The sequence below is a fragment of the Akanthomyces muscarius genome, chromosome 3, assembly GCF_028009165.1.
Source record: "Akanthomyces muscarius strain Ve6 chromosome 3, whole genome shotgun sequence".
Taxonomy (NCBI): Eukaryota; Fungi; Ascomycota; class Sordariomycetes; order Hypocreales; family Cordycipitaceae; genus Akanthomyces; species Akanthomyces muscarius.
In genome coordinates this window covers 1904407-1924749 of record NC_079243.1, presented here as the reverse complement: position 1 = coordinate 1924749, position 20343 = coordinate 1904407, and the positions used below count along the sequence as shown (strand labels likewise).

General features: G+C 53.6%; 6 protein-coding genes across 7 annotated transcripts; 4 read left to right on the top strand and 2 right to left on the bottom strand.

The window, feature by feature from the left end:
• Positions 1-632: 632 nt before the first annotated feature.
• Positions 633-1806, top strand: LMH87_001963 (uncharacterized protein; the record flags this gene model as incomplete). The annotated part of the gene is made up of 4 exons (XM_056193340.1): positions 633-947; positions 1002-1123; positions 1181-1352; positions 1417-1806. 4 exons carry the CDS (start codon positions 633-635, stop codon positions 1804-1806), a joined length of 999 nt encoding a protein of 332 aa, XP_056050387.1.
• A 970-nt stretch (positions 1807-2776) lies between these two features.
• Positions 2777-3310, top strand: LMH87_001962 (uncharacterized protein; the record flags this gene model as incomplete). The annotated part of the gene is made up of 1 exon (XM_056193336.1): positions 2777-3310. One exon carries the CDS (start codon positions 2777-2779, stop codon positions 3308-3310), a length of 534 nt encoding a protein of 177 aa, XP_056050386.1.
• An 898-nt stretch (positions 3311-4208) lies between these two features.
• Positions 4209-7229, top strand: LMH87_001961 (uncharacterized protein; the record flags this gene model as incomplete). Its single annotated transcript, XM_056193335.1, has 3 exons — positions 4209-4230; positions 4611-4616; positions 4729-7229. 3 exons carry the CDS (start codon positions 4209-4211, stop codon positions 7227-7229), a joined length of 2529 nt encoding a protein of 842 aa, XP_056050385.1.
• A 2067-nt stretch (positions 7230-9296) lies between these two features.
• On the bottom strand, positions 9297-10460 carry LMH87_001960 (uncharacterized protein; the record flags this gene model as incomplete). The annotated part of the gene is made up of 1 exon (XM_056193334.1): positions 9297-10460. The coding sequence occupies one exon, from the start codon at positions 10458-10460 to the stop codon at positions 9297-9299; it is 1164 nt and encodes a 387-aa protein (XP_056050384.1).
• Positions 10461-14944: 4484 nt separating this feature from the next.
• On the top strand, positions 14945-18240 carry LMH87_001959 (uncharacterized protein; the record flags this gene model as incomplete). Of its 2 annotated transcripts, none has more annotated exons than XM_056193333.1 (10): positions 14945-14947; positions 15041-15102; positions 15171-15242; positions 15312-15404; positions 15583-15691; positions 16621-16715; positions 16767-16771; positions 16827-16934; positions 17038-17181; positions 17249-18240. In XM_056193333.1, the coding sequence occupies 10 exons, from the start codon at positions 14945-14947 to the stop codon at positions 18238-18240; spliced, it is 1683 nt and encodes a 560-aa protein (XP_056050383.1). The 2 variants fall into 2 exon arrangements, with proteins under 2 accessions (XP_056050383.1, XP_056050382.1); XM_056193332.1 differs by having other exon boundaries at positions 17243-18240.
• Positions 18241-19333: 1093 nt separating this feature from the next.
• On the bottom strand, positions 19334-19601 carry LMH87_001958 (uncharacterized protein; the record flags this gene model as incomplete). Its single annotated transcript, XM_056193331.1, has 2 exons — positions 19334-19453; positions 19512-19601. 2 exons carry the CDS (start codon positions 19599-19601, stop codon positions 19334-19336), a joined length of 210 nt encoding a protein of 69 aa, XP_056050381.1.
• Positions 19602-20343: the final 742 nt, after the last annotated feature.

Below are 20343 nucleotides of genomic sequence, written 5' to 3'. Positions count from 1 at the left end.
GTCGAGTGGACATTTGGCGACCTGGACAGTTACACGGCAAGTGGACCGGCAACACTCAGTACCAAACTGGCTTCGCAAACAATAATCAGTAGTCGGTTCTCCCAGGATTTCAATTTTCTTTCTTTTCGTCATACTTCCGAAACGGCCGTGTATGTGGCGTAGACTATGAGACTGCAGCCGTTCGTAGTACGCTAGCCGGCCCCGTGGCGCTGAACCGTCTTGGGGTATCCCATCGCTGGGTACTCATGAACCCTTGCAGAAGAAGCCGGGCGACATTCTCCTTCAAGCGAGGCTGTCAAATACATGGAAGAGGCCCGGATAGTTGTGGCCATCCACACGGATAGATTCCGGAGAATAGTATCCGTAAGTTTCGGCAATTTTGCCTGCCCGGCCGTCACAACGTGCTACCAAAACAGGCAGAGAAATCAGTTGGCAGCCTGATTGACTTGCTTGTCCAAACTAAGAAGAGAAAACAACTATTTATACTGCTGTCGTGACTGTATATTCAATTTCCACTTTGCCGTTAGTATCAAACACTCATTGCAAACGGAGGTTCAAGTCACTGGAACTATAACAAGCTTCACTTACACTCGACCGTGACTCGCTTTCTGACCGAGTCAACCTACGTCAAGATGTTAACCAGATCTTTTTTTGTTATTTCCGCTGCTGCTACCCTGGTTGCTGCCCAGGGCGGCCTCTTCATCGTGCACTGCAAGTCGTTGACAGTGCAGCGTACCGATCCCATCATCAGGCCCGGCCAGCTCAGCTCCCACGTCCACGCCGTCGTCGGAGGCACTGGTTACCACATGTCCATGAGCAACTACGATGCGCGCAACGCGCAAAACACTACTTGTGACAAGGCCCTGGACAAGAGCAACTACTGGCAGCCGCAGCTTTACCACCAGCACCACGACAACAGCTTTGAGCTGATCAAGCTGCTTGGCATCGTAGGTCCAGATTGATTTTATCCTCGAGTAATGGGAACTGACTTCAATTCAAAGGCTGCCTACTACATTGACCGTGCCTGCGATTATGCGCCTGGGCGTAGAAACTGTGGCGGCAAACACGGTGCCATTGCTCCTCCCAAGGGCCTGCGCATGATCTCTGGCGATACTTTCAGAAGGTCAATTTCAGCATTTCCCGTCACCAACATGAGTACAAGGAACTAACAACTAAATAGAACATACAACTCGAGCGACAACACCAACCGTGCAATCAGCCACGTCTGCCTTGACCCTGGCCAGGACTACGTCGAGCTCCCCCAGAAGCTCTGCAACGAGATGCGCATGCAGGTTTACTTTCCCTCCTGCTGGGACGGCAAGAATCTCGACTCTCATGACCACAAGAGTCACGTAAGCCCACCGAGCTCACCAACGAATACGAAGCAGCTCAGCCACTAACATGCACTTTCTGCAGATGTCTTTTCCTGGCATCGGCGACTACAACAGCGGCGTCTGCCCCGAGTCGCACCCCGTCGCCATCGTATCCGTCTTCAACGAGTTTTACTACAACACACGCCAGGTGCAGGGCAGGGACTTTCGCCGCTGGGTCTACGCCAACGGCGACACGACCGGCTACGGGCTGCATGGCGACTTCCTCCAGGGCTGGGAGGACCAAAACAAGCTGGAGCACGCGATGGAGACGTGCACGGGAAAGCAGGGCACCGATACGCCCGACTGCAGCCTCCACGTCGGCTCTAACCACGGCTCGTTTCAGCAGCCTGAGAGGGCGCCTCCCACGGAGGATGTTGGTCTGAAGGGCCGCCTGCAGAAGCTGCCTGGCAACAACCCCGTCTTCGAGAGTTAAGAAGTGTATGGATTCAGATTGAATTGTTGTGAGAGAAAGTATTGTCTGTAACCTGACGGAGCCTGTGCTTATGGTTTGTGGCGACAAAAATGGTGGTGTGAAAACATGGAATCATACCACTGAGTGCGATGGGGGGAACTGACGTGATTGAAGCCAGTACCAAATAGCAAAGAATATAAATCGAGATGCAGCTCAAAATTACGATAGATTATGTTAATTGGGTTTGATTCTCGCCTTAACTGTCGCCTTGGCTGTATTATAGCATGGCCACGGGCTAGGTACGGTGGTCGGAATGAACACTCGGGTCAAAGCGAACTTGGATTTTGTTTTCTATGCGCTCACTTCGAAGACTGATCACGGTAATGACTTATTCAAGGGTACAAATAACACAGGCTGCAAGGTGGAAGCCCACTCCAAGTGCCATTTCGACCGCCATATCAGGCTGGGTCTACTCCGGTGTGAGTCACGTACACAACAAGGTATTAGCAGCGGAGGCTATTTAAAGATAGATCGGAGCAAGTAACTCAAACAAGCTCTTTCATCTATTCATATGCAATCTTGAATGCTATCGACATCAATCATGGCCAAAACCAAGTGCACCTCTCCGAAGACTGCAGGGCGGCAAAGACGCGCAGAAAGGCGGCAGGCCAAAGACACGCCGACTAGTCCATGCGCCGCGTCAGTCGCCGGCGTCCGGGTCTTTGCGCTTGAGGAACTCACAAAGTCTATACTCAGTCATGTTCCCGAAAAAATATTACTCTCCAAGATCCAACGCGTCTGCCGCCAGTGGAGAGACTTAACGAGGGGTCTTCTGCGACATCTTCTGGACGGCGTCCCGGCGTCTCCCTCCCACCGGCATGCCGGCCGAGAGATCAATCCACTACTCTTGGAGCATTTTGGCAAAATCATAGACGACGGAACCTTGCAGCTAAACATTGGCCTGTGGCTCACCGGCTCGCACTACAGGAGCATGCGCTCGCTGATCGATCTGCCGATTGCCACGTGCGGTCCCGGGCGGGTGGTGCACGACGCGTACGCCCGCGCTGGGGCCTCCTGGAGAGACATGCAAATATACCATCCGCCCGTCTACGAGATTCGATATCGCCGTGAGCCCGAGGCCGAATCTGCGATTGTAACGGTGCCATACGGCGTGCGCCTGGGACAAGTCTACGATGTGCTGGTCGCCATCACGAGCAACACCAAGGGCTTCTCGTGGGGCGAGGTTCGGCTGACGTGGCCACAAGCGTCGACCGCGGAGGACTCTGCGGCGAAACCGGACGGTGCAGAGAATAAAGACGGCGAGAAGGCGGTCCCTCGAGACTATATTCTGTTGGAAAAGGTGCACCATGTATTGGCCAAGATGTGCGAATGCTCGAATGACATGAAGCATGGCTACGACTGCGAGTATGATGAAGCGAAAAGGATGCTGCTACGGATAGCTTCAAACAAATGGAGGATCAATAGTAGGGGGTTCAAAGAGCAGGATCTGCTGGTGAAGGTTTAGGTCTGGGAAGTGTGGGCGGGTGTGTCATGATGTAAGTCAACACCAGCAAAAGAGAGCCGGGTTTGGCTTTGTAGCTTGTTAGTGGGCGATGGTCTTTCCAAGTGGTGAATATACTCCTGTTTTCCTTTCTCTACAATGCCAGTCTGGGAAATTTGATGCCCAATTGTCAGAGGTTAGCTGCAAATCTCGGGCCAAGGAATAAATGTGTTGTATTTGCCTGCTAGCACCAACATTTTGCCTTGTAAGCCTCGGCCGCCCGTGCAGCCAGCAGGAGGAGTAGCTGAGGACTGTAATAACGGCCGAGTTGGGAGTCAATGGGGCGACTCCTTGCTCTAGTAGTGAGACAGACATGGGAAAGCAAAAGTCTTTTTTTTCCGCATTTTTTCGCATTTTTTTTCTTTTCCTTTGCTCGCCGCGTTGTAATGATCACGCACATGCTCACTCTTCAAAACTGCCCCAGTATAGCGGCTTGCGGAAGCCTTGCTAGGCGTCGGGTTGAGCACCGACCGACTCGCGCGCAAACAGAACAGGGGCTCAAACCTGGAAAGAAAGAAGGAAAAATATTACGGACCAGCCTCTACATTAATAGCTTTTTCCTTGTCCTTTCTTTATGCTACGGGCCTAATTCTTCAGCATGCAGGGCAGCCCTGTCGCTTTTAACAGCCGTCCCAGCCACCAGCCACAGGGGTGTGGTGCGCTCAGCCTCGGCTGGCACCAGCCACCACAATTTGTCCAATCGGGGCTCGCAGCTGTCGTGTGTCACCGCTTCGCCTGCCGCCTGCCAGCTGGCAAAGATGCGAGCCTGACCGCTCCCGCAGCTGGTAGATGGCAAACGCCCAACACCACCAAGAAAAAGGCTACCGTTTGCATCCTTCATGATTTCTTCGTCGCGACCATCATGCCTCGCAATAATTTCCACCGTGAGTCAATTGCTCCTATTATTATCTGCAACAATGCCCCTCCCCGTCTGTTCAAACCCACCCCTTGTCAGATCCGCCCCCGATCCCCGGCCCGGGTGGGGCCTCGCCCGGTGGCTGGCTTTCGCGGCTTTTCCAGCCTTCTCGTCAGGCCGAAAGAAAGCTCTTTCCGTCTGGCCCGCCCAACCTCTTGTGAGGGAAAAAATCGTTGATAGACCAGTCAGGTCGCGCTGCATGCAAAGCCACATCATGCATACTCTTTCTGCATCTCATTCTTTGCCAGTAATTGGCTCTCGTCTGTCCAAGTGGAGGCGTGCCAGCAGTGGAATGCTCTTCTTCTCTCGCCATGAATATCTTTAACAACTCTGCTGACAACGTCGCAGCTCCTCGTACGTGAAGTTTTTCATTCCATACCTGACTCTTTGCCATCTTGGCTGCGTGGTAGCCTTTCATCGTGTGTCTGAGGAGGCAGCTGGGTGCTGATTGTTCGCTGTGTCTTAGGTCCGTGGTCTTCGCAGGTGCCCGACGACGACAACTTGAGCGACTTTGGCCGCGATTCCGATTCGACTATGCGAGATCGTCTGGAGCAGGCTCACAATTCCCCTAGCACGCCCTCTCCGCACTCATTGTCGCCACAGCCAACGTTGACCCGTCGCAACATTCCTCCACCCTCTCCTCTGACCTCTTCCCCCGACTTAGACGGTCCCGACCGAAGCCACATATTCACACGCCTGCTATCGCGTCGTTCAACGCAGCCAGAGAGGATCTCTTCACGTGTGAGATTCGACGAAGAACAGCTTCCCATGTTTGCCGCAATGGGAGGCGGGCCATCGCCCATGGCTGGGCTCAAGGATGAACTGGTCCTCGCTGCTGGCAAAGTGACGCCCGGCGTGGACGATACGCCGTACATCCAGTACGCCTTGTCGGCTTTGACTCGGGATCGCAGCAGTAGCTCCCAGGCACAGCCTCATTACTCTCCACAATCCGCTTCGGCGTATTTTAACCATCTACGGCGTACCAAGACTGTGGCCGAGGTCCCGTCTCGTCAGTTGCCGGTCACGGTTCCAGAGCCCGCTTATACGGAAGACGATGCTCCTCTCCGGCGAATCTCTCCACGCCCAGACGCCTCATTGCCAGTTCCCCCTCCAGTGCGGGAGACGCATGGCTCTCCTGTTGTCTCCATCCCCATTGGAGACGCTTGGGACGTCAAGGACCCCTCGAGCGCTCACTGGGTCGCTGTCACCGAGGACATGCGACAAAGTCTCGACCCCCACGGACGAACCTACCCTCCGCTCACTTATAAGCCGTCCATCTTGCGGCCATTCTCAATGATGATTTTAATGACCTCGTGCTTGTGCATGATGGCAGCGTTGATTTTTTGTGTACAATACTCTGCTCACCACCACGGGCTAACGCCGTACCCTGGAAGTATATACACGGCGCAATTTTTTGTTTTTCGAATCCTTCCCCAGCTCCTTGGCGCCATCATTCTCATCTACGCGCAGAGCATTGTCAACACCTCTATGCGCGTGCTACCCTTTGTGTCCCTCGCCGACGAGGACCCGCAGCAACGGTACTTGGCGCTGTTTGCTAATCTCTACCCCAAGTCGCTGCTCTATCCTCAGCTTGTCGGCCCTTGGCAAATCATGCTGTTTGATATTGCGACGTGGCTTGCACTCTTCACCGTGCCGCTGCTCAGCGCATCATTCACTTGCATCTACAAGAGCGATAGCTGGGTTTGGGCCCCTGTCCCTGTCGTCATCTGGATACTTGTCGCACTCTACAGTCTCTTGGTGCTGTCCACGGCAATTGTCATGGTGTTTTGGTTTGGAAGGTGGACGGGATTTGCGTGGGACATTCGCTCCATTGGCGATCTCCTGCCGCTACTCAACCGCAGCAATGCCACGTCCAGCTTTGACCCACACAACCTGTCTGGCTCGCGAGACGAATTCCAGACGGATCTTCGGGATCGATGGTTTGACAGGCTAGGCTACTGGAGATCTGGTGACATGATCACCGGTGGCATATGGTACTCTATCGGTGCGGTAGGCGCCAGAGGCAACGACGCCAAAATGGTTGCGGACCTCCGCCGAGATGGCGCACCCAAGGTGTCGCTGGACTCGGAGGCAACTGCTGCGCCAGGGAACTGGCGTCGTGTCTACGAGCGCTATCTCCCTCTGTGCATTCAGTCTCTGCCGCTCATCTCGTACACTGTCCTGTGCACCCTTCTTGTGGTTGCTCTGCTGATTGTGTCCTTTCTGCCGCAATCCCGAATCGACTATGGATTCCGTCCCCTCTTGGCCGCGCGGCCGGGTAACGATGCCTTTTCAGCGGCCAACTTTTTATACGCCTTTCTGCCGTCCGTAGTCGGCATGCTTTTCTGGATGCTCTTTCAACCCATCGACATGGCCTTTCGACGGCTCCAGCCGTGGGCGGACCTGGGCCAGCTGGACGGCGCGCCGGCGTCAAAGTCGATTCTGGCCGACTACGCCGCCTGCCTCCCCCTGCAGGCGTCGTGGAGGGCGGCGCGCAACGGCCACTGGCGGGTTGCGCTGCTGTCCATCATGGCGCAGGCCTTCGTGGCCATCCCTGTGCTGGGCGGCGGGCTCTTTATGGCGTTTGCGCGGGAGGACGGGCAGGTCAGGATGTACCCCAGCATGCCAGTGTTTGGCGTGCTGGTGGCATTCCTCCTCCTCTACGTGGGGTGCCTGTCTCTGGCCGTCCCCCGCCGCGCCCAGTTCGAGCTGCCCCGCCCGGTGACGTCGATTGCTGCCATCATGAGCCTGTGCTCGGCGCGGGAGCTCACACAGGACAGCGCTTTTCGCTCTGTTCGGTCGCGCGAGGATCTCGAAGGCCGCCTGGGAGTCGGCCGTGATCCTCGCGAGGAGACGATGTGGTTCTACGGCGTGGTTGCAGGCCGTGACGAGCACCGCGTTAGTGTGCGGCGCATGCAGCGCTACACGGAGAAGCCAAGGGTGCGAACTGTGGAAGCCATGGTGTGAGTGGCTTGAGAATTTTTTTGATTGTGAGCGACTTGAAACGAGTACATATGATGTACATACGAAACGAATACCCGACACGACGATGCAACGTCCTTCTGCGATGATGACGAAACGTATATAACCCGACCAGCCAGCAGGGGTTGTGTGTCTATAGACTGTGACGATACAAGGATGAGGATGACGATGATGTCTAAAATATTGATATGACATAACGAATCTGTATATGTTTGAGGCGAAAAGAGGTGGAACAGATGGAAAGCAAGTGGCTGGCACATATCCGGGGTTGCTGGGACACTGATAGATTGGAGTTTTTTGTTTTATTTTGCTGTATATTTTCGGACCTGCAACCTTTCATGGTGGGTATTACATTTGATGGAAGGACTTTTTTCTGGATAGATGGAGTTGTCTTGGGCCCTACATGGGCATTTTGCATTCTACAGCGACAACCGCCGCCCAATCGAATTTCGCGACTTGCCTTTCTCTCCTTTGACAAATAATCCCCCGATATACTTTTTCTGTGACTGTACCTTTTCTTCGGCCGTCTTTTCGGTACGGCCCATGCCCAGGCTAGTGAAAAGAAGACATCTCCCATTCTATTCAGTTGAGAGGAACATCGGCGTGGAGCACGAGGACGACTGGAATGTTGTGTCTCTATGTGTGTATGTGTTAGGGGGGTGGGGAGGAGACTGACGAACACCTGTTCTGCTGAAGAAACACAGTGCTAACAAAAACACTGAGACATGACAGCTGCTGCCCACTTACACTGTCCCGCCCGCCGTGCGGACGCACCGAAGGGGGGGGGGGGCAACATTCGAATCGTACTTCAAGGCCCCCCCCGTATGGACGGCCTGCGCAGCTGAAGTAGCGGCGCGCCGGCGAGCGATGTTGCGCAAGGCGGGGTTGTTCTGCCTCGGGCCAAAATGTCTTCCAACATGGGACTGACAATCAGTTGTTTAGTAGTTGGGGCTTGCTTCATGTCTTGCTACCGAAGCTGGTCGGTGATGTCACACCGGTGCTGTTGAAAATGTGTGCCGATCACGAGGTGCAAAAGAGAATCTGGACAATAAATTCAAGCTATAGCAAGGAATCCAGGACTTGAGATTTGACGTGAATGAATTCTGCTCGGCAGTACTTGAGCTTTTTAGACACATAAGCCCGGTTACCAAGGAGCTGGGTCTGCGCAGATGAAAAGGCCCGAGTCTACATAATCCAGCGAGTGATCTGTATTCTCCGATATTTGCCAGAGATAGTGTTGTGGAATTCTTCCCTTGGCGCCATTCGAGTAGAATGGGCCGATTTCTTTTTTTTTTGTCCTTTCTTCCCTCTTTCCAACCACCACACACACACCTAGGTTCCCACACTTCAACGGTCGTCGTAGTGACCACCATGAACTGGAATGCAGCCCGCCATTCTTGGCTCGCAGTGGGCGCATCATGGAACCATGGATGACTGACCACCCATCATTTTTCTACCATCTGTTTTGCTGTTCGTTTCGTGAGGGGGGGGGGCTGTCTCGATTGTTTTGATTCTGTGATTATTTTTGCTCGCTATTCTATGCAGCATCGAGTCGGCTGATAGTGTTCCCAATACCAAACCTTTGCAATTCATGCATTTTGAGATGAGCCTCTGATGGGTTTTTCAAATACACAGATACGCTGGAGAATAAAGCATGTTCTAACAAGAAGAAAGTTGAATTGAAATACTATCAATGAGTGTGTGATGCTAATCCACAGTAAAGAAAAAAAAAGCGCAAGTCGCTAAGCAGAGATTGTCGTGCACGAGATATCGTGTAAGTCGTTTTTTTGTCATCATCATAAAAGATACAAAAGCTGTGCCTCGAAAACGCAAGAAGCCCAAATAAAATCAAAATCGGCGCCTGATAATGTCATAATTCCCAAGTCGTTAAATAATGAATGTCGTGAAAAAAAAGAAGAAGAAAAAAGAAAACGCAGATGCTGGTTGTCTGTCATTGTTGCTGTTGGTCCCTGCTATTGTTGTGTTTTGGTCGTGTGGTGGTGGTACATTAAAAAAAATCGCAATCATCAAGCTTTTCCCTCTCTCGTCTCTTCATCGGCTGCGACGGCCAAGCATGCGTCCAAAGACGTCCACCTTGCGCTCGCGCTCCGAGGAAGGCGGCTTTGTCGTCGACGGCACCGGGATGGTGTCGGCGCGATTGCGGCGCTTGCGAGTGAGCGCCGCCTCCTGGGTCGCGGCCGAGGACTTGCAGCTCTTGTCGCTGCCGGAGCGCTTGTGGAAGCGAAAGAAGGATATCCCCGCCGGCTCCTCGCAGTCCGAGTCCTCCTCGAATACTGATTGTGGTTCTGCTTGCTGTGGTTGCTGCTGTTGCTGTTGTACCAGATGCTGACGCTGCTGCTGACGAGCGGCGCCGAGGTAGGTCGTGGACTTGTAGTGGCGCGGTGCGCGGTGAGGAGGCTCTGTAGTAGAAGGGACCTTGGTCAAGTCCTCCGAGGAGCGCGATGCGGCGCTGTGAATGCCAAATATGTTGGCATTGTCTCGGAAGAATCCGTCAATGGACTTCTTCGGACGATGCGCAGCTCCGGAGGAGGTCTTGGGACGGCTGTCTGTGCGCGGCGGTAGCACCGGCGAGGTTAGGGCCGCAGGGACCTGGAGTGGCTGCTCCAGACACGGGGTGAGAAGGGCGTCGGAGCGATGAGGTCGTGGTGGGGGGAGGCAGCCACCAGCGAATGTGCTTGTGACGGGTGATCGTGGCGACAGAGGCGCGGGCACAGGGCTGGTTCTTGGCAGAGGTCTGATGCTGGGAAATGCAGAGTATGTGGCGGCAGGCTTGCGGGTGCTGGCCACGGGATTGGGAAGAGGCCATGATGGGCTGTCGCCCGCGACGGACTCTTGAGACGGCTGTCTCTTGTGCTGAGAGGGAACAAGAGCCGGATGCTCCTCGCTGACATTGAGAGTCAAGTCGAGCTGTGCATCTTCCAGGCGCCATTCGCCTCCGGGTCGCCAGAAGCTGTCCCAAAGCTCGGTGGTCTGTGTGTGGCGCTGATAGTCGTCCTCCTGCGAGACCTCCGAGTCGGTCCTGTCGTCGATGAGGCCTGGCGTTGAGCCATCGGAGCCCACTGAGGTTCTATCCTGGCGGCTGATGGTGGGACTCGTCGGGCTCATGGGCGAGGGGTAGGAGTAGTTGGCCACGGGGTAGTATTTGGATACAAGCTTAATCTCGGCAAGCTTGCTGTGGCGGTCCATGGTCTGCATAGTGGTGGAGTGGTATTTTGCTTGCTCACCAGAGCAAGATGTTTCGCTGGCACTGTGTTGCTGTTGTCGTGTTAGATGTATCCGATAGTTTGAAGATTATAGTAAGCTCTCATAGTGCAGAGAAAGAGCTGGTACGAGCAACATGAGAAGAAGGAAGTTGGTGTGTGTAAAAGAGGATGAGGTGGTATGGATCAGACGGTCTGATATAACAAAAACAAGTCCTCTAGGTCCTACCACAAACCGTCACATCAAGAAAAACAAGAGCCCAAGAATCGACTGGCGTGTAAGACTCCGTCCGTGGGGCACAGGAGGGAGTGGGAGGGAGGGCGTGTGAGCTGAGAAACCGACCCATCGCATTCCCACCCCCTTGGGAAGAGACAGGCGGCATTCCTGCGTCGGTCGGGAAGGTGGCAGAGCCCAGACGCGCAGCCCGTGCCCCATTTTGGCTGAGCTCTGGTGGTCGGGAGCAAGCTTGGCCAGCTCAATGAGCGCTGCCGCCTCCGATTTGGACTGGACTTGCTGTGAAGCGATGTTGCAGCCCGGGCGGAGACGGTCTTGCCAGTCCGCTGGGTGGGTGCGGCCACCCTAAAGCGCTCAACTAGGCAATGTTCTGTGCAAGTCGATCGTTGAGAGAGTAGCCTACCATACGACTGGTATTCTACCCAGCCCGGTGGCTTGTTTTTGCCACCACTTACTGCGGCGTCTGGCATCATAACGATCGGATGAGCGCTGGTGACCATGGCCCATGACAGAATAGACTACGACATTAAGCAGCCTGGCAAGGGCTGGGAAACAGAGGCGGAGAGGCAGAGAGGCAGTTGAGCAGCCATGACACCATGGACTACGCAAGGCACCGGCCCTGGCAAAAATGTGTGCCTGACAGACGGAAAGCCGGGTCAAAGAAAGTTGTGTGCCCAGATGCAGCAAGCCCGCAGCTGTGGGAGAAACGGGCCGGTCGCGCGATGGACTGCGGACCGAGCAGAGAGAGGACCCCGAGAGCTGTGTGTGTGCCCTTTATCGTGTCACCCAATCACTTTTCCCCTCTCTTTACCACAACGCCATTGCCAGTATCCGTAGGGGCGGCTGATTTAGACTCGGCGTCGGCATTGGAGGGGACGTTCCGTCTGCCCTTGGCTTGGCTGCATTGGCGGATCTCAAGGGAACAGGACCATCAAGGGTCGGATTCTCCGGCCACGCTATACCTCAGTTACAGATAATGACTGGCCAGAAAGAGATGCCGGTAGTGCATTGAATGGGACTGCAGCGGTGCCGCATTGTCGGGACTGAATGGCGAAGAAAAAAGCAAAATGCAAGGCGACCCAAAAAGCAAAAGGCATGCAATAGGGGGAACGGGAACCACTTTCTGGCTGCAGGGCGGAGAAATGCCCGTGACGCGCCCGCGACGGGCACAGAGTTTAAGCCTGCATTAAATAGCGTTTTTACTTTTCGGGGGGTTTTATTCATTTTTCGACAATGCTTCTCCCTTTTCTTTTTCCCCTATTCGCCACGATCTACTACTGTAGTGGGAGAAGAAAGAAACGGCAGCGGTTTGCGCATTGAATGCTTGACGCAAGGGAGGAGGAGGGGTCTCGTCGAGTCTTCTTGCTGGTCCCCGCCTTGATGCTACTAACTGGGCGAAATCATGCACCAGGGCTAAATCGATTGAATAAAAAGAGAAATGTAAAAAAAAATTTTCCAAAGATCCGGAATCCGAAATGTGACGACTGCGGTGTTCTAGACCTCTGCAATGGGATGATTCTTTTCGGCGATGCGCTTCAAGTTTGGCAAGTTCGGCGTCCTCCGCGAAGGCCCCGTTCCTGCAGCACGGCTTCTTGCCGGGCAAGCGTGCAAGCTGAGTAAGTTGGCCACGCAAAGTGATAGATCATCCCAACTGAAGAGTCCGAGAGAAACTCATGACCTTACGAGATAAGTACAATGTCAGACACGGCAACCTTTGGTGAGCTAGCCTTGCTGCTACAATGTTGGTAAAGTGGCAGCTGTGTCTCACAAAATGTGAAAGGTGTGGGTGGCCAGTGGGTTGTCGTTGGATTTTGAGGCGGCGCATCCCCAGGCTCTTTGGTCGACGGGAGAGTTGAATACGTTGTCTTGATAGTAAACCGTTGTACAGATTACAGTCCCATCTTGATGCCACGCTGTCTACGTGCCTGGCTCGCGTCATTGAGGCGATTTGCTGCATCCGCTCGTCCAGATGCAGAGTGCATGAGCGCAAAGCAGATGTCTAGACTTTTCTATTCTTTCGGCGCCAAAAGTCTAGACCGAAGGAGCGGCCTCCGGTCTGCATCGGATGCCACTGAATGAGAGGGCGCATCCATATAGCTGCACCTGCATTCAGCTACGCCGAGAGGGTATATTCGCCCTGGCGAGGAGTTTGGTAGGGGATCGATATAGCTTGTCAGGGTATTCTATTGGGAATTATACTTCGAAAGGCATCTCAATCGCCATAATTTGCCAATTACCTGTTCTGCTCATGAAATTAGCCGCCGCGGTACTTATTTGAATAGGAGATCGTAGATCTTCACAAGCGACGAGCATAGAGTTTTGACTAAACAGCCACCACAATCAAGTATATCAGTCGCAGACGCAGCCTCGTGGCCTGCATCCGTCCTATCGGACAGCATCTGGTCAATCCCAAACCTTCTGCGGTAGCGTGCCATCAACGAAACCCAGGTCATGTCTCTGACTTTGACCCGCCGCTCGCCCCCAGGTCTTGCGCATGAGCTGCACCAGTGACCAGCAAACCAGCCCACTCCATGGGCTACACCACGCCATGAAAGCCAAGATGTCTCACTATCGGCGAAAATCCAGGAAACCTCCATATCTCAGATTTAGCGGTTTCTCAACTTTTCTCTTTCCACAGTGTACAGAGGACGAATGTTTTAGAAGGCGTTTAGCGCAAGGAGCGTCCAGATGCGACCCCGATCGCTCTCGGCCATGTCCTGGATCGTGTAAACCATGTTTCGTGAGCCCATGACACCTGTGACCAGGATTCCCTGCCTCTTATTCCCCGATTGGATGTTGTGCTAGATTGGGAACAGGGGGGGATTATTGACACTGGCCTAGGACTTGACCGGTTGTCACCTGCAGGGGGCTGTTGAGGCAGGCCGCATTGCTGCTGCTGCTGCTGCTGCTGCTGCTGTACGAGGTATGATTCCGTGCCCTGTTGCGCCGTATTAGCGGCGAGCGAAAGTAGCGGAAAGAAATGTCCGATCGACGCGTGTTCCCGGCTTAGGGCGGGTGTCTCTTTTTCTTTTTCCCAAGGACGAGCATTGGCATCGCATATGCAGTGCTACCATGGGTTTGCGTGGATGCAGCGCATCCTCCTCCTCACGAGGCGCTTGCAGATCCGGGCCGCGGCCGTGCGCCGCAAATACTGCGATCTACCTCGTGGTCGATGCGGATATTTCGTCCCATGTACATTTGCCGATTGCGATCTAGGGACTTCGAGAGGCGGGTTGGCAATCATGGCGCGCTATTTTATATTAATTGACATCTGTCGCAGAGCACAGCCACAGCGACGCGGTGATGATGTGCAGCTCTCAGCTACAGAGTGCAGTCACATGTTGCAGAATATAGAATTCAACCGAGACAAAATATAGTACATTGTTCAGCTTCCAAACGAGTTTGTCTTGTTAGCCACTTGGCGGCTCTTTTCCTAATCGCAACGTTTTTTTATCCTGATCATGCTTCCGGAGCTATTTCGGGCATTGCGAGTGCCCACCTCAACATCCCTTGTCACCCAAGCATCAAGAGCAGCTGTCTAAAACTTTCAAGCGAGGCTATTGATGAGTTTATCAAATTGTGGCGAAATCAAGCAGACCCAAAGGCGCGTTAGAGTAGAGACGTTGATTTATTCTTTGTCAATTCTGCTATAGGGTAGGCCAGCCAAATACGTGGCTGCCTCGCCTGTCAGGCGCAATTTCTCGGATTGAGCCCCACCAAATTGGTGACTCCAACATCAAAATTTCAAACGCCCGTCCCTCTCCTTGTCTCTCTTCTCTTCAACTAAGCTTTCGGCTTCCTCTAGACAATGTTGCGCTTCCATGTTTCCAAACAGAGATTTTGCTTCACCGCAACGTCTCACTTCTTTATCCTGGCATGCGAGAAATTCGGAGTACTCTCAAACTTTACCGCAGTCGCTCGCCTCATTGCGGGTGGACGGGTCGACCCGTGAGGGTTCGGCGTCACTCGACGCTCGTGATCGGCATCAGAAATAGCAGAGCCCATGGCTGTCTCATGGATACTCCCTCTCTCTCCGGGGGGACGGGCTGGAAGATGAGTCTAGACCTGGTGTCTCTTTGGGAAGCCGTCACAGAGATTGTACACTGTACTTGAGTGCGATGCGCAACTTGGTCTTGCCTGCGTACCCCTTGTCGCTCTCGGGCTTCGAGGAACGCGGGGCCAAAATTCGATTCCGATTATCCTGTCTAGAGGATTGCTGAGGCTTGGTTCACCCTTTTTTCTCCATGGTACGTTTATAGCTATCTTGTTCTGCGCTAAGATGCTGGTTCAAAGGATGCTGCTAACGCTCGCCCGGGCATTCCTCGACATGCCACATCTAGTGTCGCTCCCCGCAAATGCAGCACAGCAAGAGTGTCTTTCACTCGTTTATTATACTGCCGTGGTAGGTTCAATTGCCCGGTATCTCAGTGCAAGAAAAAGCAACCGATATGTCTCCCATTCGCCTTCTAGCAAAGCTAGAGACCATGACCGCCATGATTACAACGCAGTTTCTCAACCGTACAGCAATTATCCGAAGATGGTGTGCGTATGCGCGTCTCGTCAAGATCCCAGAGGAACAAAGAGAGGTCTAGATCCGTAGCTTCATACTAGGCGCGACATGTATCCATTATCAGCGGCGAGGCATGCCGACTCTCGTGATAATCTGGGGACCGAGACAGCTCTAGTTGAGGCCGAACGAGGCTTGTACGTTGGCGTATCCCCAATACAGCACCCCATCGCGGCCGTGGCCGCTGCAGATGCGAAACAACCCGCTGGGCTGAATCCCAGGCCGCTTCCCCCACATTGTTGGCATGCGGCTTCGCGATGTCTCTCGGCTGTGAGGAAAGGCAGACGAGGAAGCACGCGACTTACAATCGACCAGATGTAAATTGTACGAGATCCCGTCCCACCAGACTTCGACATCCTTTGGCGAGGCAATTGGTCGCACGCCGCCGGACAACTTCATCCCGAAACGTGGTCTGCCCCGCCTAGTAAATTGGAAGGGCTATTAAAGTCCTGGCGAAATGAATCAAATATGCTCCGTCTAGCTCCCAATTGGCAGGTTGGTCACGTGAAAGGCTCCAATGCGATTCCTCCAGGCCAAATCGACACGCCACCACCACAAGCATCACGAAGTCTTATCCACAGCGCAGTTTACCATGCCGTGCTTTCCAAGCCCCCGACCCCTCGCGAGAGGCATGCTCTTTTCGTGCTGGACCGCCGGTACCTGGCGCGATTTCTGCGGTGTGGTGGGATTACGATCATGGCGGGCTGCGTGTCTCACCTTTGTTCCTGCAAGGCACAGATGGGCAAGACGGGCTAACTAGCAGACAGGCCCCGGCGATTTTTACCTCACAACGCGACTCTGACGCGGTGCCGAACGCAAGACAAGCCACCCGGCTGGTAGCATGAGGGCTTTTTCCCGTGCAACACAGTTGGTTCTCGACCTGTCTGACCACGATCGGACCCATGTTTTGGATGGGGTTGTCTATCCTTGTTTCCGCTCTATCGCCATGCTCTTCTCCGTTTTGCATCCTGCTGGCCCTGGTTTGTCGCTGTGGACGGAGAGGCCGCTCCGTTCATCTTTCGCTAATGCTCGAATCACCATCTACTACCACTTGTCCAGTAGCAGTGATCACTCCCTATTGTAGACATGTATCGACTATCGGGTGCCGCAATCAGGAACAAAAGTCTTGCACAGCTCTCGTTAAAATCTTCATTTGATTTGTTTTTCTGGTGGTAGAATACGCGGTCTAGGCTCGCACCCCTGCCGACGCCTGAAGATCGCCAGATCGAGATGTTGCCCTTGCCTTACGCTGCAGCCATGTCTGATTACTGGAGTCGACTCGGAAGCGAAAACAAAGGCGACTTTTTGGTTTTTTCCACAGAAGCACGCAGTTAAAGCGCTTACCTGGAGCAGAGAGAAAGCTGGACTACGACGAAGCAGAAGGGACTATCCGTACAATCGCCGCTACTACGCATTACCAAATCAGAGGCTAGCGCGGCCACCACCGAGTAGGCTTAACCACTCATCCATCATGATGACGAATCCTGAGAGTGTGCTAGACCGGGTGAATTCTCAAAGAGCGCTTCTTTTTTCTCGCACATCCAACGAACGGTGTTCAGAGCGCAACGCTAAATATTATCCAAAGATTTTAAAGTTCGTCCGCAGAGATACTCGCCACGATACATTCGCCATTATGGTCCACCACGGCCTGAACGATATTGAAGCAGGTACGTGAGGTTGTTTTTGACCATGACTCTAGTACGGCCCCATTCCAGGCGAGATTAATGTAAACCTGGCTGTTATCAACTGACCAAATACGTTTGTCCGCAGGTCTGGTCGAGTCCAGCTATGATGCAACTATAGTTTCGTTCGAGAAAATGGCCCTTGGAAGCGATCTCCGTCGTGGGGTCTACGAGTACGGCTTCGACGGCCCGTCTGCTTTACAGCAACGCGTCATACTGCCTGTAATCCAAGGTAAGTGAAGAAGGGGTGATAGTGACATACAGTATATGAGATAGTGAGACTTACAATCAAGTCAAAGGTCACGACATCGTTGTTGTCGCGCAGTCTGCCACCGGCAAGACATCTGCACTCTGCATTTCTGTCCTTCAGAAGATTGATCCCGATATCAAGGCTTGCCAAGCTTTGATTCTAGTGTCCAACCAGGATCTTGCTGGACAGATCCAGAAGACTATCAGTGGCATGGGTCGTTTCATGCAGATTAGCCACCCTGCCAACATTTTCAAGTCAGACGCTGGCGATGACATGGGTATACTCCACGATGCTCAACAAGTCGTCATTGGCGAACCGAGCCAGGTCTACAATATGCTTCGATCTGGTACAATCACAGCAGAGAATATAAACGTACTCTTTCTCGATGACGCCGATGAGTTATTATCACGTAACATCGCTGAGCAGATCTGCGGTATACATGAACTTCTGCCAGAGTCTACGCAATTCATCCTCTTCTCAACAACAACGCCACATTGTATGCTCGAAACCGCCGCAAAATTGATGCACGACCCTTTATACATCACTGTGGCCAAAACCGAATATCCCCTCGATGGTATCAAGCAGTCCTATATAGTTGTTGAGACGGAGGAGCGCAAGCTCGATATCCTTTCCGAGTTATACGAGAGCTCCGCGCTCGCCCGAGGGATCATCTTCTGCAACAGGCGCAAAAAGGTGGAGTGGCTGGAGCAGAAGCTCACCGACCGTGGCTTGGCTACCTCTGCGATGCATGCCGACATGCGCGCTATCGACCGTGCTGATATATTGGCAGGCTTTCGCGCCAGTGCTTCTCGTGTACTAATCGCCACTGAGATGCTCGCTCGCGGTCTCGACGTGCAGCAAATGACTCTCATCGTCAACTTCGAATTGCCCGCGAATCCTGAGAATTACATTCATCGTACTGGTCTTGGTAGACACTCTGGCCGAAAAAGTCCAGTCATCAACTTGATCACAGCCGATGAGGTCCCCAGAGTACAGGAAATCGAACAGCTCTACAACACCCGGATAGAGAACATGCACTAGCGTTTCAATGCCAGCGTCGCACTTACTACGGCACCAACGCCCACGAAAAGCTTCTAAAAGCTGGTGATGCCCTGTCTCGGGGAGGCTGGAGTCTAAATACTTGGGCTGCAGCAGCCCATCGCCAACAGCGCTGCCCAACCAGCGCTAACTCGTCGTGGATGCGAGGGGCCGCAACTTGGCTGGGCGCCACGACCGTCGCCCGTTCCTGATCTGCCCACTGGTCCCGAGGGTAACTAGTGCCCACGCTAGTACTCCACAATATTGAGTAATCATTGTGATGTTGCAAAGGAAAGGAGGGCTGGCCAAAGGGAAGACTGGACAGAAACCGCGGCGATGCGGTTATCTGGGCTGAAAAGCGACTTTTTACAATAGGAGGAACAGAGTTTCGCTGGATTGCTTCTTTCAGGGTCGCACTTCTCTGATCGGCCCAGTGCACGTGTGTCGTCAATGTGTGATGGAAAGTGACATGTAACAAGGGCGGACGCCTACCGCTCCTGAGAGGTGCAATGCGGGCATGGTTTACATGGATTTTGGAGAATGTGACTGCGAGCCAATGCAGCACCAGATTGCCACGGTGAATAGGATCCGATAAGCTACAGTAGATCCATGCATTTCAATCTCGATTTCATCTCTTTGTTCTTCGAACCACTTTCCTCGAGAGCCGGGACTGAGAATTGAGCTGCGACAAGTGGCGCCCGCACCGCGAGGCCGGGCTGTCACGAGCCCCCACCATAATGAGACTGTCAGGCAGGGCCATTCGAGTCCGACGAACCACGGATCGGGCTCTTGGTCTTGCAAAGAGTTGTTGGAGATGCCCGCTACGTCCTTTGGCAGCGTCGAAGCGCAGGCTTGTTAATGCTGGATTGGGTTTTGGGTACCCATTGCGATGGGCGCCGCACGGTACGCTGGTGGAGGAGATGCGCGCACGTCCTTTGCGGTGCCTGATTGTGTAACAGATTGGAAAAGCGCGGCAATGGGAGTGAGATGGCGCAGTGCGATGCGGTGTATGGTCGGTCTCGAGGTGGCTGATGGTTAAAGTGCCTGGCCTGCTCTGTGGACGAGTCTGATTGTCAGCGAACAGTAGAGCCTCTCGTCAGTGTCTGTTTGAATCGTTGCTGTTCAGTGCTTGGCATTGCTTGATATCATTGGGAACATTGATGTTTTGCCTGATGATGCGGCTGCTGAATTGCAAATTTCTCAAACGTGGTGCGTGCTGTCGAAGCAAAGTCAATGCTTTGCCGAGGACAGAGAGCAAACGGAGGAGGCGGTACCTGGCACTGGGTAGTTGGGTAGAGCAATTGTACACGGCGCTGCTGGGAGGTTGATGTTAAATTGACGAATTTTTGTTTGCCTTGTTGCATTGCTATAATTTCTTCTTTCGGCTCCTTTTTTCCCTTCTTGTTTGATTATCCCATGACAATCCAATTTCCACCGAGGGAGCGGTACATGTTAGTTACGGAGGACTGACTGGGTAGCAAGATGTGGCGCAGGCGGGCAGCAGCAGTTGGCAGGCCATGACGCTGTGCCACTGCCATTGCCGCTGCCACGGTAGACGGACGGACGCTGACAGCTGGCAAAGCCACTTGAGAAAAAAGACGGGCACCAGATACCAGCGCCAGCCAGCCAGCGCCAGCCAGCCAGCGCCAGCCAGCGCACCGCCCAGTCCAAGCCAACCCACACCCACCACTTTAACTCAACACCAGCCACCCGATTTTTTGCTCACTAACCACACCAAGTTGAGTTGGGCCAACGCCATCGCCCGGCCTCATCCACTCCCGTCTTTCGATTTCCTAGCCACCATCTTTTTTTTTCTGCCCTCGCCCATTCGTCTGGGCCGCGACAACGGGCCGCTACCTACCGCCTTGCCTACCTGAACAATCCCGGGTCAATCTTCCTCTCCTCGCTTTCCTCCTTCCCGGCCACCGCTTCTCTTCCTCACTGCCCGGGGTCTCCCCATGACGATTCCATTGTCCTCGGCCGCTCAAACTACTGCTTGAGGCCTTGTCTCTGCCTCTCTCTCCCATCTCGTCCTCCCTCATTCCACAATTGCCCTCGCGACACGGAGAGCACACTAGACGACAGGCGCCGTTTCCACTTTCTCTT